This window comes from Pristis pectinata, chromosome 3 (genome assembly GCF_009764475.1).
Source record: "Pristis pectinata isolate sPriPec2 chromosome 3, sPriPec2.1.pri, whole genome shotgun sequence".
Classification (NCBI taxonomy): domain Eukaryota; kingdom Metazoa; phylum Chordata; class Chondrichthyes; order Rhinopristiformes; family Pristidae; genus Pristis; species Pristis pectinata.
Genome location: NC_067407.1, coordinates 139,261,700 through 139,275,969, shown reverse-complemented (window position 1 = coordinate 139,275,969; position 14,270 = coordinate 139,261,700). Strand labels below are relative to the sequence as shown.

General features: G+C 42.4%; 1 protein-coding gene across 2 annotated transcripts in view; it reads left to right on the top strand.

Annotated features, from left to right (window-relative positions):
• Window positions 1–14,270, top strand: part of adat2 (adenosine deaminase tRNA specific 2) — a 60,668-nt gene that overhangs the window by 14,803 nt on the left and 31,595 nt on the right. For both annotated transcript variants that reach the window (XM_052011722.1, XM_052011721.1), the window contains exon 2: window positions 2,613–2,717. In XM_052011722.1, the coding sequence (XP_051867682.1) occupies window positions 2,613–2,717 (105 nt within the window). The remainder of the gene's footprint in view (window positions 1–2,612; window positions 2,718–14,270) is intronic.

Sequence of the window (14,270 nt, the reverse complement as noted above, 5' to 3'; positions counted from 1 at the left end):
GGTTGTTGTCATGACACCATTCCACTAAGCTCTCTATCTCCTTCCTGAGGGGATAGTGGAGGCAGGTACTGTCACAACATTTAAGTACTTAGATGAGCACTTGAATATGAGCACATGACATAGAAGGCTACAGCCCAAGTCTGGAAAATAATATTGGTATGGATGGGTAGCTGGCATAGATATAATGGGCTGAAAGACCTGTTTCCATGCTGTTTGACTCCATGACCATTCATAAACGCACATTGGTATCAGACAGAATAACTCTCTTATTGCCTTGAATAAATGACTCTCTGACTCCACGTGCTGAAACTGATAATGATCAAGCTATCTTCCCACTTTTTCCTTTAAAATTTTGTCAATATACATTGTCCAGGTTTAATTGCATTATTATCTGTAAACTCCAGCAGTTTGAAATGAAGGAACAAGCTCCTTTAATGTGCTGTTGTGTTAGTTTGTTTCACTGGTGTACTTTCTCTTCCATAGCGTAATAGATATCTCTTTTGAAATGTAATAAAGGCACTGCACTATTGGAAGTGCTTTTCTATAACCTCCTTGAGCCTCATAAACGTCCAAAATATATTTGTTTCTCCATTACTTGCCTCAAGTATCTCAGAGGGCATCAGAGGATCTATCCTGGGCCCAACACATTGACGCAATCACAAAGAAGGCACACCAGCGGCTCTACTTCGTTAGGAGTTTGAGGAGATTTGGTATGTCACCAAAGACTCTTGCAAATTTCTACAGATGTACGGTGGAGAGCATTCTGACTGGTTGCATCACCGCCTGGTATGGAAGCTCCAATGCTCAGGATCGAAAGAGGCTGCAGAGGCTTGTAGACTCAGCCAGCTCCATCACGGACACAACCCTCCCCACCATCGAGGACATCTTCAAGGGGTGGTGCGTCAAGAAGGCGACATCCAACATTAGGGACCCTCACCATCTGGGACATGCCCTCTTCACGTAACTACCATTAGGGAGGAGATACAGGAGGCTGAAGACCCACACTCAATGTTTCAGGAACAGCTTCTTCCCCTCCGCCATCAGATTTCTGAACGGTCCATGAACACTACCTCGTTGATCCTCTTTTGCACTATTTATTTATTTTTGTAACTTATAGTCATTTTTATGTCTTGCACTGCACTGCTGCCGCAAAACAACAAACTTCACGACATATGTCAGTGATAATAAACCTGATTCTGATGTTAATCACTCCATCATCAGTGCCTGTGCCTTCAGCTGTTCACCCCAAGGACTTGGTGAGCCTGTTTCCGTACTGTATCTGACGATGACTCTTAAGCTCCCTTCCTACCTCTCCATCTTCCTTGAGCTGTTCCCTAAAGCTAATAGTTGCCATCCTATCTAACTCACTAATACCTTACAGTCTAACTAGTATGTCACTCCAGACCCACCAGTGTGGTTGACTGTTACCTGCCACGTTAAGTGGACAAGCAAGCTGTTTAGTTCAGAGGACAGTTGGGGGAGGTTAATAAATGTTGACCTTGCCAGTGATGTGTACGTAGGCACGGTAGTGTAGTGGTTAGCATAACCCTATTACAGCGCCAGCGACCCGGGTTCAATTCCGGCTGCTGTCTGTATGGAGTTTGTACATTCTCCCCGTGTCTGCGTGGGTTTCCTCCGGGTGCTCCGGTTTCCTCCAACATCCCAAAGACGTATGGGTTAGGAAGTTGTGGGCATGCTATGTTGGCGCTGGAAGCGTGGTGACACTTGCGGGCTGCCCCCAGAACACTCTACACAAAAAGATGCATTTCACTGTGTGTTTCGATGTACATGTGACTAATAAAGGTATCTTATCTTAACAAGTAAATCAAAAAAACAACCCTCTCTGCATGACCAAGCCTTTGGTTAAATGCCCTGATAGTTTATAGAGGCTTAGCATCAATCTTTATGCTATCTTTATGCTTCTGCAATGCATCTTGAGCCTTTTTACTAGATTAAAACAACTACTTAAATAGATTTAGTTGTTCATCTCCAAAGCAGTATATGTTGTAATATTGTACAGTGTATCCTCACACTGGGCTGACCAACTGGTGAGTCGCTATCTTAATCTGTTACTATTAAACAAAATTAAAGGAGCAAAGGTAATGTGGAGACAAAAGTACTGTATTCTTTCACCAGGGGTCAGTGTTGGCTTTTGAAATAAAAGGAATTGAAAGTACACAGTGGATCAGTTGACAAAATATTGGGTGTTGACTTTGCCAAGAGTGGTAATGGATTGTACTGAGGTCACTGGGATGAATTATTTACTCTAACCCATTACCTAAGATACAGCTGGAAAATTACCTAAAATGAAATACATTTGAAAAGTCTGGCATTTGATTTCATTTTCTGTCCCATCAGATTTTGGATTTGCTGGTTCTAGGTTTCAAAGGTATTATGTTTAGAAATGTTGGATTTGCCTTAATACTGCATATTACTTCAGGGTAATTTTCTTCTGCTCTCTTGAATCAAGTGCAGGAACATTATTAGTGCAACCTACTTTGTTTTTATGGTTTCTTTTGCTCTTGCAATTGCAACAGGAATGTTGAGCAATTGTGCACAGTGAGTTCATGTGCCAAAGTTTAATTGATTCTGTTTGTTTGGTTGGTTTGCAGGCAAAAGGGGCTTTGGAGAACGGTGAGGTGCCTGTTGGGTGTCTGATGGTTTACCACAATGAGGTATTGGGACGAGGGAGGAATGAAGTCAATGAAACCAAAAATGTAAGTTAATACCATACACTGAAAAACATAGAAAACCTACAGCACATACAGGCCCTACAGCACATACAGGCCCTTCAGCCCACAAAGCTGTGCCGAACATGTCCCTACCTTAGAAATTACTAGGCTTACCCATAGCCCTCTATTTTTCTAAGCTCTATGTACCTATCTAAAATTCTCTTAAAAGACCCTATCGTATCCATGTCCACCACCGTTGCCGGCAGCCCATTCCACGCACTAACCACTCTTTGAGTAAAAAACTTACCCCTGACATCTCCTCTATAACTACTCCCCAACAGCTTAAACCTGTGTCCTCTTGTGGCCACCATTTCAGCCCTGGGAAAAAACCTCTGACTATCTACATGATCAATGCCTCTCATCATCTTATACACCTCTCTCAGGTGCCCACTCATCCTCCGTCGCTCCAAGGAGAAAAGGCTGAGTTCCCTCAATCTCAACCTGGCAGTATAGTGTGGAGGACTGACACTGCAGCAAAGAGCAAAAGTCCAGATGGCTTTATTGCCTGCCAGATGACAGGGTTCTTGGGAAGATAAGAAACACAAGCAGGTCCCTCAAGTCTGCCCTACTGTTCAATGAGATCATGGCCGATGCCCTCTGCCATTTTAACAGTTTTGGTTCCCTGGTCCCAACTGGTTCATCTTCACCATGAATGTACAATCCCCCTACACCTCCACACTCCAAACCAAGTAACATCCTTGTAAATCTCCTCTGCACCCTTTCTCTGGCTTCCACATCCTTCCTGTAGTGAGGCAACCAGAACTGAGCACAGTACTCCAACTGGGGTCTGACCAGGTCCTGTATAGCTGAATTTGAATGATTGTAACTTCAGCACATCAGAATCGGGTTTATAATCACTGATGAAAAACATGATGATGCTGGAGGAACTCAGCAGGCCAGGCAGAATCCATGAAGAAAAGCAAGTGGTCAACATTTCGGGTCAGGACCCTTCTTCAGAATGGGTCCTGACCTGAAACGTTGATTGCCCAGCATCACAGAGTTTTTCATCTAGATTCCAGCATCTGCAGTCCTTTGTTTTTCTTTATAATCACTGACTTACATGATGTGAAATTTTGTTGTTTTGCAGCAGCAGTACAGTGCAAAGACATGAAAATTATTATAAGTTATAAAATAAATAAAAAGTTTCTGAATAGTCCAATTAGTGAATAACGAGGTAGTGTTCATGGACCGCTCAGAAATCTGATGGCAGAGGGGAAGAAACTGTTCCTAAAGTGTTGAGTGTTGGTCTTCAGGCTCCTGTACCTCCTCCCCGATGGTAGTAACGAGAAGAGGGCATCTCCCGCATAGTGAGGGTCCTTAGCGATGGATGCCGCCTTCTTGAGGCATCGCCTCTTGAAGATGTCCTCGGACTAGGTGTATGATGGATGCACAGTCTAAAGTCTGTCATTGTACACATCACCCAAGGTCTAAGTTGCTCCCTTGTTCCCTAAACTTGAGTTCATCTGAAGTCTTTTCATCCATCAGCCCCATGTTCATTGACTAACTCTGGTCCCCAGTTAGGCAAAGCCTCGATTTTAAAATGTCTAATCCTTGTTTCAATTCCTTTCATGACCTCACACCTGTCTATCTCTACAATCTTCTCTAACTCAATCACAATGAGATATCTACGCTCCTCCAGTTGGGGGCTTTTAATCTTTCCTGAATTTAATTGCCGTTGGAAGCCGTGCTTTCAGATGTCAACAACTAAAGCCCTAAATTGGTTGTCAAAAACTATCCACCTCTTTTTTGTAAAGTTCACCTCTTTGAGCAAGCTTTTGTTCATCTGCTGTAATACCTTTGGAATTTTTTATTCCAGAGAGGCAGAGGTGGAGTCATTGAATGTTATGTTCTTATCTCCTGATGTGGCTGGGTTTCAAAACATTTTACCCTATTGAAGATGCTTCTGAATACAAGTTGTTGTTCAAAAGCTGCATTGACAAGGCCAGGCCAATAATGTTAAACCACCAATGCTTGTAAAGGTTAGCAGAAAGTTTGCAATAGTGTAGAGGAACAGAGGTCATCTGATACCAAGTTTGGGTTTAAAAAATCTGTAGATTATTAAATAAAGGAAAGATTAAGGTGCATAGGAGACACAAGAAACTGCAGTTGCTGGGATCTGGAGCAATAAACAAACTGTTAGAAGGACTCACAGTGTCAAGCAGCATCTGTGGAGGCAAAGGGGTGTCGACATTTTGGGTCGAGACCCAGCATTCGGACTGAGACTGTAGGGGGAGATGGGCAGTATATAGTACTGAGAGAGAGGGCTGAGACAGAGGCTGGTAGGACATAGAACAGTACAGCACAGTACAGGCCCTTCAGCCCACAATGTTGTGCTGACCTATATAAACCTGCTCCCTGATCAATCTAACCCGTCCCTCCTGCACAGCCCATAACCCTCCTTTTTGTTTATACTTCCATGTGCCTATCTAAGAGTCTTTTAAATGTCCCTATTGTATCAACCTCTACCACCATCTCCCCCCCCCCCCCCCCCCGGCAAAGCGTTCCAAACACCCACAACTCTCTGTTTAAAAAAAAAAGAAACCGCCTACCTCTGACATCTCCCCTAAACTTTCCTCCTCTGACCTTAAATGGATGCCCTCTGCTGTTGGCTATTGCAACCCTGTGGAAAAGGTGCCGGCTGTCCACTCTATCTATGCCCCTCATAATCTTGTACACCTCTATCAAGTCACCTCTCATCCTGCGTCGCTCCAAAGAGAAAAGCCCGAGCTCACTCAATCTTTCCTGATAAGACATGTTCTCCAATCCAGGCAGCATTCTTATAAATCTCCTCTGCATCCTCTCTAAAGCTTCCACATCCTTCCTATAATGAGGTGACCAGAACTGAACACAATACTCCAAGTAGATGATAGATGGAACCAAATAAAGGAAGGGTGATGAGTGGATGGGACCAGGTGGGAGAGGGGATAGGAAAGGTGGTGGGTAGGTATGTGGGTGATAGGCAGATGGGAGGTGGATGAGGGTAACAAGTCTTGAGGACGAAGCATGGAAAATGTGAACCAAGGGACAGAGAACCTGGGTCGACTGGTGGGAGTGGGAAAGGAACACAGCATGTGGGTTGGAAATTAGGGTGCATTGTTGTTTTGTACTACAATGCCTTGTAAGGTTAGGAGCTAGGGTTTACAGATCTGGACTCTATGCCTTCTCTTTGTGGACCTCTGGGACATCGAATCCATTTCGCCCAGTCATGCGGCATCTCCGGTGATGTTGTTTCTTGGTAACTCGGTTTATTGTTGTCCCATGTACTGAGTTACAGTGAAAAACTTTGTTTTGCACGCCATCCATACAGATCGTTTCACCACATCAGTGCATTGAGATAGTACAAGGGGAAACAATAACAGAATGCAGAATGAAGTGTTGTGCAGGCAGACAATAAGGTGCAAGGCCATAACGAGGTAGATTGTGAGGTCAAGAGTCCATCTGATTGTATTGTAGCAGTCATAACGGCAGGATAGAAGCTGTTCTTGAGCCTGGTGGTACGTGCTTTCAGGCTTTTGTATCTTCTGCCCGATGGGAGGGGGGAGAAGAGAGAATGTCCGGGGTGGGTGGGGTCTTTGATTATGCTGGCTGATTTACTGAGGCAGTGAGAAGTGTAGACAGAGTCCATGGACGGGAGGCTGGTTTCCGTGAAGTGCTGAGCAGTGCATTGAGGTGCTTTGTGAGCAGTTCCCAGCTTTCCAACCAATCTCCTGCTTTCCAGAGCCCCACACTGCTATTTGGTGACATCACAGATAGTTGTGGCTGTCCTTCAAATGTGTGCAGATAATAGCCAATCATTTTTGAGACCCTGCAAAGAATTCTGATACAGTAGACCAACTGCCAGAACTGTATTTAGTAGATTTGTAGGGGCTACAAAGCTATTCTTTTAATGAAAAATGTGTGTGTAGTTCTGATTGCCACATTACAGAAAGGATGTGGAGGCTTTGGAGAGGGTGCCGCAGAGGTTTACCAGGATGGTAGTGTAGCGGTTAGCGTAATGCTATTGCAGCATCAGCGACCCAGGTTCAAATCCGGCCGCTGTCTGTAAGGAGTTTGTACGCTCTCCCCATGTCTGTGTGGGTTTCCTCCGGGTGCTCCGGTTTCCTCCCACATTCCAAAGGCGTATGGGTTAGGAAGTTGTGGGCGTGCTATGTTGGCGCCGGAAGCGTGGCGACACTTGCGGGCTGCCCCCAGAACACTCTACACAAAAGATGCATTTCACTGTGTGTTTCAATGTACATGTGACTAATAAAGAAATCTTATCTTATGCTGCCTGGATTGGAGGGTATGAGCTATAAAGAGAGGTTGGACAAACTTGGGTTTTTTTCTCTGGAGCAGCGGAAGCTGAGGGGAGCCCTGATACAGGTTTATAAAATTATGAGAGGCATAGATAGGGTCGACAGTCAGAATCTTTTTCTCAGGGTAGAAATGTCAAATCCTAGAGGGCATAGCTTTAAAGTGAGAGCGGGAAAGTTTAAAGCTGTGCAAGGCAAGTTTTTTTTACACGGAGAGCAGTGGGTGCCTGAAGTGGCTGCCGGGGGTGGTGGTGAAGGCAGATACGATAGTGGCATTTAAGAGGCTTTCAGGCAGACACATGAATAGGCAGGGAATGGAGGGAGATGGATCATGTGCAGGCAGAAGGGATTAATTTAATTTGGCATTGTGTTCGCTGATCTCTGAGACTGATCTTAACTTCATTTAGTGTTTTTATCTATTCATATTTTGGGATGCAGATGTTGCAGGCAAGGCCAATATTTGTTGTCCATTTTTAATTGCCACCTCCTTGAATTGCCCTGGGCCTTCTGGTAAAGGGAAGGTCCCACCACAATGCTGTTGGGAAGGGAGCTCCAGGAACTAGACCCAACAATGATGAAGGAAATGTGATATATTTCCATGTCAGGGTCGTGCATGACTTGGAAGGATATCTGTATGTGGTAGTGTTCCTCTGCACCTGCTGCCCTTGTTTGGGAGGTGCTGTTGGAGTTGTTCAGGTGAGTGACTTGCAGTACAGTTTCTAAATGGTGCACACTAAAGCCATAGTTCGTTGGCAATGAAGCTAGTGCTTGGGATGCTAATCAAGTGGACTGCTTTGTCCTAGATAGGGTAAGTTTCTTAATTGGTAAATTGGTTTTTATTGTCACATGTACTGAGGTACAGTGAAAAACTTTGTTTTGCACGCCATCCATATCATTTCATCACGTCAGTATATTGAGGTATGTTACGGACTCAGTGAAAGTCCCTTTAAGATAGAGAGTGTGTGTGTATGTGTGTGTGGGGCGTGCTTACGTCAATAGAAGATAAAGAACGTAATGACGTTGTTGAAGAAGTCAGAAGAAGAAGAAGGAGAGAGAGAGAGAAGGGAGAGAGACACCAGCCTGCTTGTTTTTCTCTATCGATGGATGAGAAACAATAACTGTGTTTACCACTGAAATCCATGTATGGAAGTTGGAAGTAATCCGGTGGAGTTCACTTTGTTGCTGACCTGTAGAAGGAAACAGGTATTTGTGTGTGGACGACCACGGTTCGGATGCTTTTCGGGGTGAGGAAGTCACTACCGAGTAAACACTGAAGTGTCGTTTGGGTTCCATCGTGGAACATTTGGATTTCGTATGTACTCTCTCTATGTTTTCTACATCTACATCTTATCTTCAGACAACGGTGGTTGTTGAAGAAGCCCTTGCTCATGTTTCACCTTATGGCTTGCGGAACTGAACTTTAAGAACCATTCCGGAAATGGGAGTTTTGGACTTTGTCACACACACACACGAAGAGTTTAGTTTTGGGGTTAACGTTCGAGGTTTAACATTCTTGAATTCTAACATACTAACATTTTTTTTTACTTTTATTTTACGTATTATCATAAGTAGTGATTAATAAAATAGTTTTTAACACTGAATCATGCTCAGTGTGTTTCTTTTGTTGCTGGTTTGTGACAAAATTGGGGGCTCGTCCGGGATATTTTGGTTTTTTAGTTTCGATGGAACAATATTTGGTCTAATTGGCCTTCCTCAACATCAACATCAGGCATTCTAGAAACAACCTTTACATCATCCACCAAGGCCACCACTGAATCCCTCTCATAATAAGGTTTTAGCATGTTTACATGACAGAGTTGTGTTTTCTTGCGTCTATCTGGTGTTTTGATTATATATGTTAGATCAGTCACTCGAGATTCAATAACATAGGGTCCAGAAAAGCGAGCTTGCAAGGGATTATTTTGGCTAGGGAAAAATACCAACACCTTTTGCCCCACTGCGAATGTCCTAGGCCGAGCCAACGTCTATCAAATATGTCTTCATTCTATCTGGCTTGTTTTCAAATTCTCTCTCGCTAGCTGGCAGACTCTCTCCAACCGAGTTTTAAATTTTTGGACATAGTCCAACAGACTCAAGTGAACTTCCTCATTAACCCATTGCTCTCTCAACAACTCCAAAGGTCCTCTCACCCTATGTCCAAACACAAGCTCAAACGGACTAAATCCGATTGACTCCTGGATCGATTCTCTAACGGCAAACAAAAGTAAATGGATACCTTCGTCCCAATCCTTGGTGTTTTCAAAGCAATAAGTCTTCAGCATATTTTTGAGAGTAGAATGAAATCTCTCCAGAGCTCCTTGAGATTCTGGGTGATATGCAGATGACACAATCTGCTTTGCTCCCAGCTCATAGACTATTTGTTGAAAAATTTTTGACATAAAATTACTACCTTGATCAGATTGGATTTCTTTTGGCAAACCAACAAGGTAAAAAATTTACAAGAGCCTTGACACCGTCTTGGCCTTAATATTTCTAAGGGGTATTGCCTCTGGAAATCTAGAAGTGGCACACATGATGGTTAACAAATACTGATTTCCAGTCTTAGACTTTGGTAAGGGGCCAACACAGTCCACAATCACCTTCGAAAAGGGCTCATCAAAAGCAGGAATTGGTTTCAAAGGAGCCACAGGGGGGTTTTGATTTGGTTTACCTACCATCTGACATGTGTGGCAGGTTCGACAAAACATCACCACATCTTTTCTCAAACCAGGCCAATAGAATTGTTTCAAGATCTTCCCTACAGTTTTATTCACACCAAAATGACCACCCAAAGGCATACTATGGGCCAGGTTTAAAATCTCATCCCTATAAACTTTTGGAACAACAACCTGATGAATAACTTCCCATTCCTCAGTAACAGGAACATGAGGAGGTCTCCATTTCCCTCATTAACACTCCATTTTTGACATAGTATCCAGTTGGCACTTTTTCAATCTCCTCACATGAGAGAGCTTTTTCTTTCAATCTGTCAACTCAGGGTCCTTTGTCTGTTCCACCATAAAATCCTTCCTCGACAAGACAAATTCTTTAAATTCAGGCTCACTATAAGGATGTTGATCCTCCAGTGAAGACAGAAAGTCTCAGATAAGGCATCAAAATTTTCTTCCTGTTTAGGACTGTCACAAGGAACCACATCAGACTGCACCGGACTGTCTGTCTTGGCTAATTCTCTAGCTCTAGCTCGAGTCACTGCACATGATGGGTAAACATCTGGATCATCCTCAGACTCATCAATCCTTGGTTTGGTTGTTAACCGTACCACAGGATCAATTTCTCCATCCGCAAGGTCATTTCCCAATAACAAAGAAACTCCTTCCACTGGTAACCTAGGTCTTATCCCTATCTCGACTGGTCCTTCTACGAACTTTGACTTTAAAATCACCCTGTGTAAAGGGACAGATATGGTCTCACCTGTAATGCCTCGTACTAGATTTACTTCACCAGTGTCACTTTCTTCACCAAAATTTAAAACATTGTCCAGCAAGAGAGATTGACTAGCCCCAGTATCTCTAAGAATTTTCACTGGCACCTGGGGTGACTCATCATTCAGTGAAACAAAACCCTCTGATACATACGAACGGAATTCTTTTCTCACCTCCTCCAACTTTTCCGCTTTTCCCTCTTGCAAGGACTGATCTTTAACAGCATCTCCTGAACCTTTTTGATTTTTAATTGCCTGAAAGCAAGCATTGGGCCCAGCTTCCTTCTTTTTCTTCAAAAGGGCACAATTAGATATCACGTGGCCAGGTTTCCTACAGTAATAACAAGTACGCTCAACAGATTTCTCCAGCCCTGGCTTCTTTTCACCTTTTCCTTTTTGATTACCTCCCAATTTAATCTCTGGTTTACCTGGATTGTCTTTGTAACTCTTTTGAAAGGTTTTAGGTTGTCCCCATTTGGATTTATGGGTTAAAGCATAATCATCTGCCAACCTAGCAGTTTCTTGTAAAGTTTCCAATGCCTTTTCATTTAAATATGTTGTTAATTCAGCTGGAACACATCTTTTAAAGTCTTCCACCAGTAATCAATTCTGTCAATTTATCATAATCCCCATCTACATTTTTAGCCAGGCACCATCGTTCAAAACATATTCTCTTTCCATTGGCAAATTCCATATAAGTCTGATCTGCAGATTTCCTCAAGTCTCTGAATTTTTGTCTATAAGCCTCAGGGACCAATTCATAGGCCTTCAAAATAGCTTGTTTTTACCTTGGTATAATCAGCCTGCATCCTCAACAGACAAAGCAGAATAAGCTTTTTGAGCTTTACCTTTAATCACACTCTGTACCATAAGAGCCCATCCTTTCCTTGGCCAGTTTGAACTCACAGCAACCTTTTCAAAATGTTGGAAATACTGATCAACCTGATCTTCTTCAAACGGAGGGACTAATTGAACCTCCCTGCTGGCTGAAAAACCATCTTCAGAATCAGATTCCAAACTCCTACGCTTCGTTTGTAACTCATGCTGCCTCTTTTTCTCCTCGTTATCCAGCTCCATCCTCTTCATTGCTAGATCAGCCTCTATCTTCATCCGAGTTATCTCTCGTTCCCGTTCAGCCTCTAACTTCATCTGAGTTATCTTTTGTTCAGCCTCTAATTTATTTTGCTCTCGTTCAGCCTCTAATCTCTTTTCCTCTTGTTCGGCCTCTATCTTTGCCAGCTGCACCTGTGCCTCAGAAATTGCTATTTCACTGCCAGGAAACTGTTTTAACACTTCCTTCTCAAACACCTTCTTTTCCACATAATGGCCAGCTATCAATCTCTGAATATCTGCCTTTCTCATAGACTGCTTTACTTCTGTAAGGTTTAGCCTTGTAGCAATCTTTATCAAATCATCCTTTTTTCGCCACCTCCAATCCCTTTTGGGTTGGTGACTCCAAAAATGCCTTAATATCCATTGCTGCTGGTTTCCACACACACAAGCCAATTAAAAAAAGAATTTATCAGACCTCCCTCAAAAATCTTTGGATTGAATCCCGAACAAATCTCGTCAATCTGGGGTACAATCCCAGACGACACTCGTTAATCTTGGGAACTATCCCGGACGAGCCCCCAATTTTGTCACAAACCAGCAACAAAAGAAACACACTGAGCATGATTCAGTGTTAAAAACTATTATTAATCACTACTTATGATAATACGTAAAATAAAAGTAAAAAAAAAATGTTAGTATGTTAGAATTCAAGAATGTTAAACCTCGAACGTTAACCCCAAAACTAAACTCTTCATGTGTGTGTGTGACAAAGTCCAAAACTCCCATTTCCGGAATGGTTCTTAAAGTTCAGTTCCGCAAGCCATAAGGTGAAACATGAGCAAGGGCTTCTTCAACAACCACCGTTGTCTGAAGATAAGATGTAGATGTAGAAAAACATAGAGAGAGTACATACGAAATCCAAATGTTCCACGATGGAACCCAAACGACACTTCAGTGTTTACTCGGTAGTGACTTCCTCACCCCGAAAAGCATCCGAACCGTGGTCGTCCACACACAAATACCTGTTTCCTTCTACAGGTCAGCAACAAAGTGAACTCCACCGGATTACTTCCAACTTCCATACATGGATTTCAGTGGTAAACACAGTTATTGTTTCTCATCCATCGATAGAGAAAAACAAGCAGGCTGGTGTCTCTCTCCCTTCTCTCTCTCTCTCCTTCTTCTTCTTCTGACTTCTTCAACAACGTCATTACGTTCTTTATCTTCTATTGACGTAAGCACGCCCCACACACACATACACACACACTCTCTATCTTAAAGGGACTTTCACTGAGTCCGTAACAGGTAGTATTGGGGGGGGGGGGGGCAGAAACAATTACAGAATGCAGAATATAGTGTTACAGTTACAGAGAAAGTGCCTTGGTAAAGCAGCCAACATAATCAAAGATCCCACCCACCCCATACATTGTCTCTTCTCCCCTTTCCCATCGAGCAGAAGATACAAAAGCCTGAAAGTACGTACCACCAGGCTCAAGGACGGCTTCTATCCTGCTGTTATAAGACGATTGCGTGGTCCTCTAGTACAATAAGATGGACTCTTGACCTCACATTCTACCTTCTTATGACCTTGCACCTTATTGTCTGCCTGCACTGCACTTTCTTTGTAACTGTAACACTCTATTCTGCATTCTGTTATTGTTTTCCATTGTACTACCTCAATGCAATGATGTGATGAAATGATCTTTTTGGATGGCATGCAAAACAAAGTTTTTCACTGTACCTCAACACACATGACAATAATAAACCAATTTGCCAATGAACCAGTAAATTTATCAATAAGGTGCAAGGCCATGATGAGGTAGATTATGAGGTCAAGAGTACATCTTCTCATACAAGGGGATCATTTGGTCTTATAACAGCGGGATAGATCCTTGCGCCTGGTGGTATGAACGAAAGGGGGAAGAGAGAGTGTCCGGCATAGGAGGGGTCTTTGATTATGTTGGCTGCTTTACCAAGGCTACAAGATGCGCTTCTTTGAAATGCACTCATGAAGCAAGTGGGGAGTAATCTATCATGCTCCAACTTGTGCCTTGTAAATGGTGGATTGGCTTTGGGGTGCTCGAAGGTCAGTAACTTGTTATAAGATGCCCAGTCTCTAATTTTCTCTTTCTTTTTCAATCTTTTTATTAGTAGTTTCCAAATTAATACAGATTAATATATAACATCGATGTTTGTAGATGTAATACACAGAGATCAGGAGAACAATCATGGCATAGATAATCATAGAGAGCAATAAAATATAGAAAAAAATCTGTAGATCCCACGATCTCTTAGTAAATGAATATAATATAAAAGAAAGGAAAGAAAAAGATTTATTATGTATATAAAAGAAAAGAAAGAAAAAAAAACCAAATCAATAAGAAAAATTATAAACGATATATCAAACCAAACTAAACCAAAACATTTCAGAAAAAAAACAAAAAAAAAGGCTGGACTGAAATTTCTCAGTAGAAACAGAGCAATATTATGTCGTCAACTCCGTTCCTCTAAATTGGAAAGTTATTGAAAAGGGATCTATATCATGTGAAAATATTGAGTAAACGGACTCCAAATACCTTCAAATTTAAGCGAAGGATCGACAGTACCACTCCTAATTTTTTCCAAGTTTAAACATGATATAGTTTGAGAAAACCATTGAAAAGTAGTAGGGGGTATTGGATCCTTCCATTTAAGCAAAATGGATCGTTTGGCCATTAATGTAACAAAGGCAATCATACGGTTAGCGGAAGC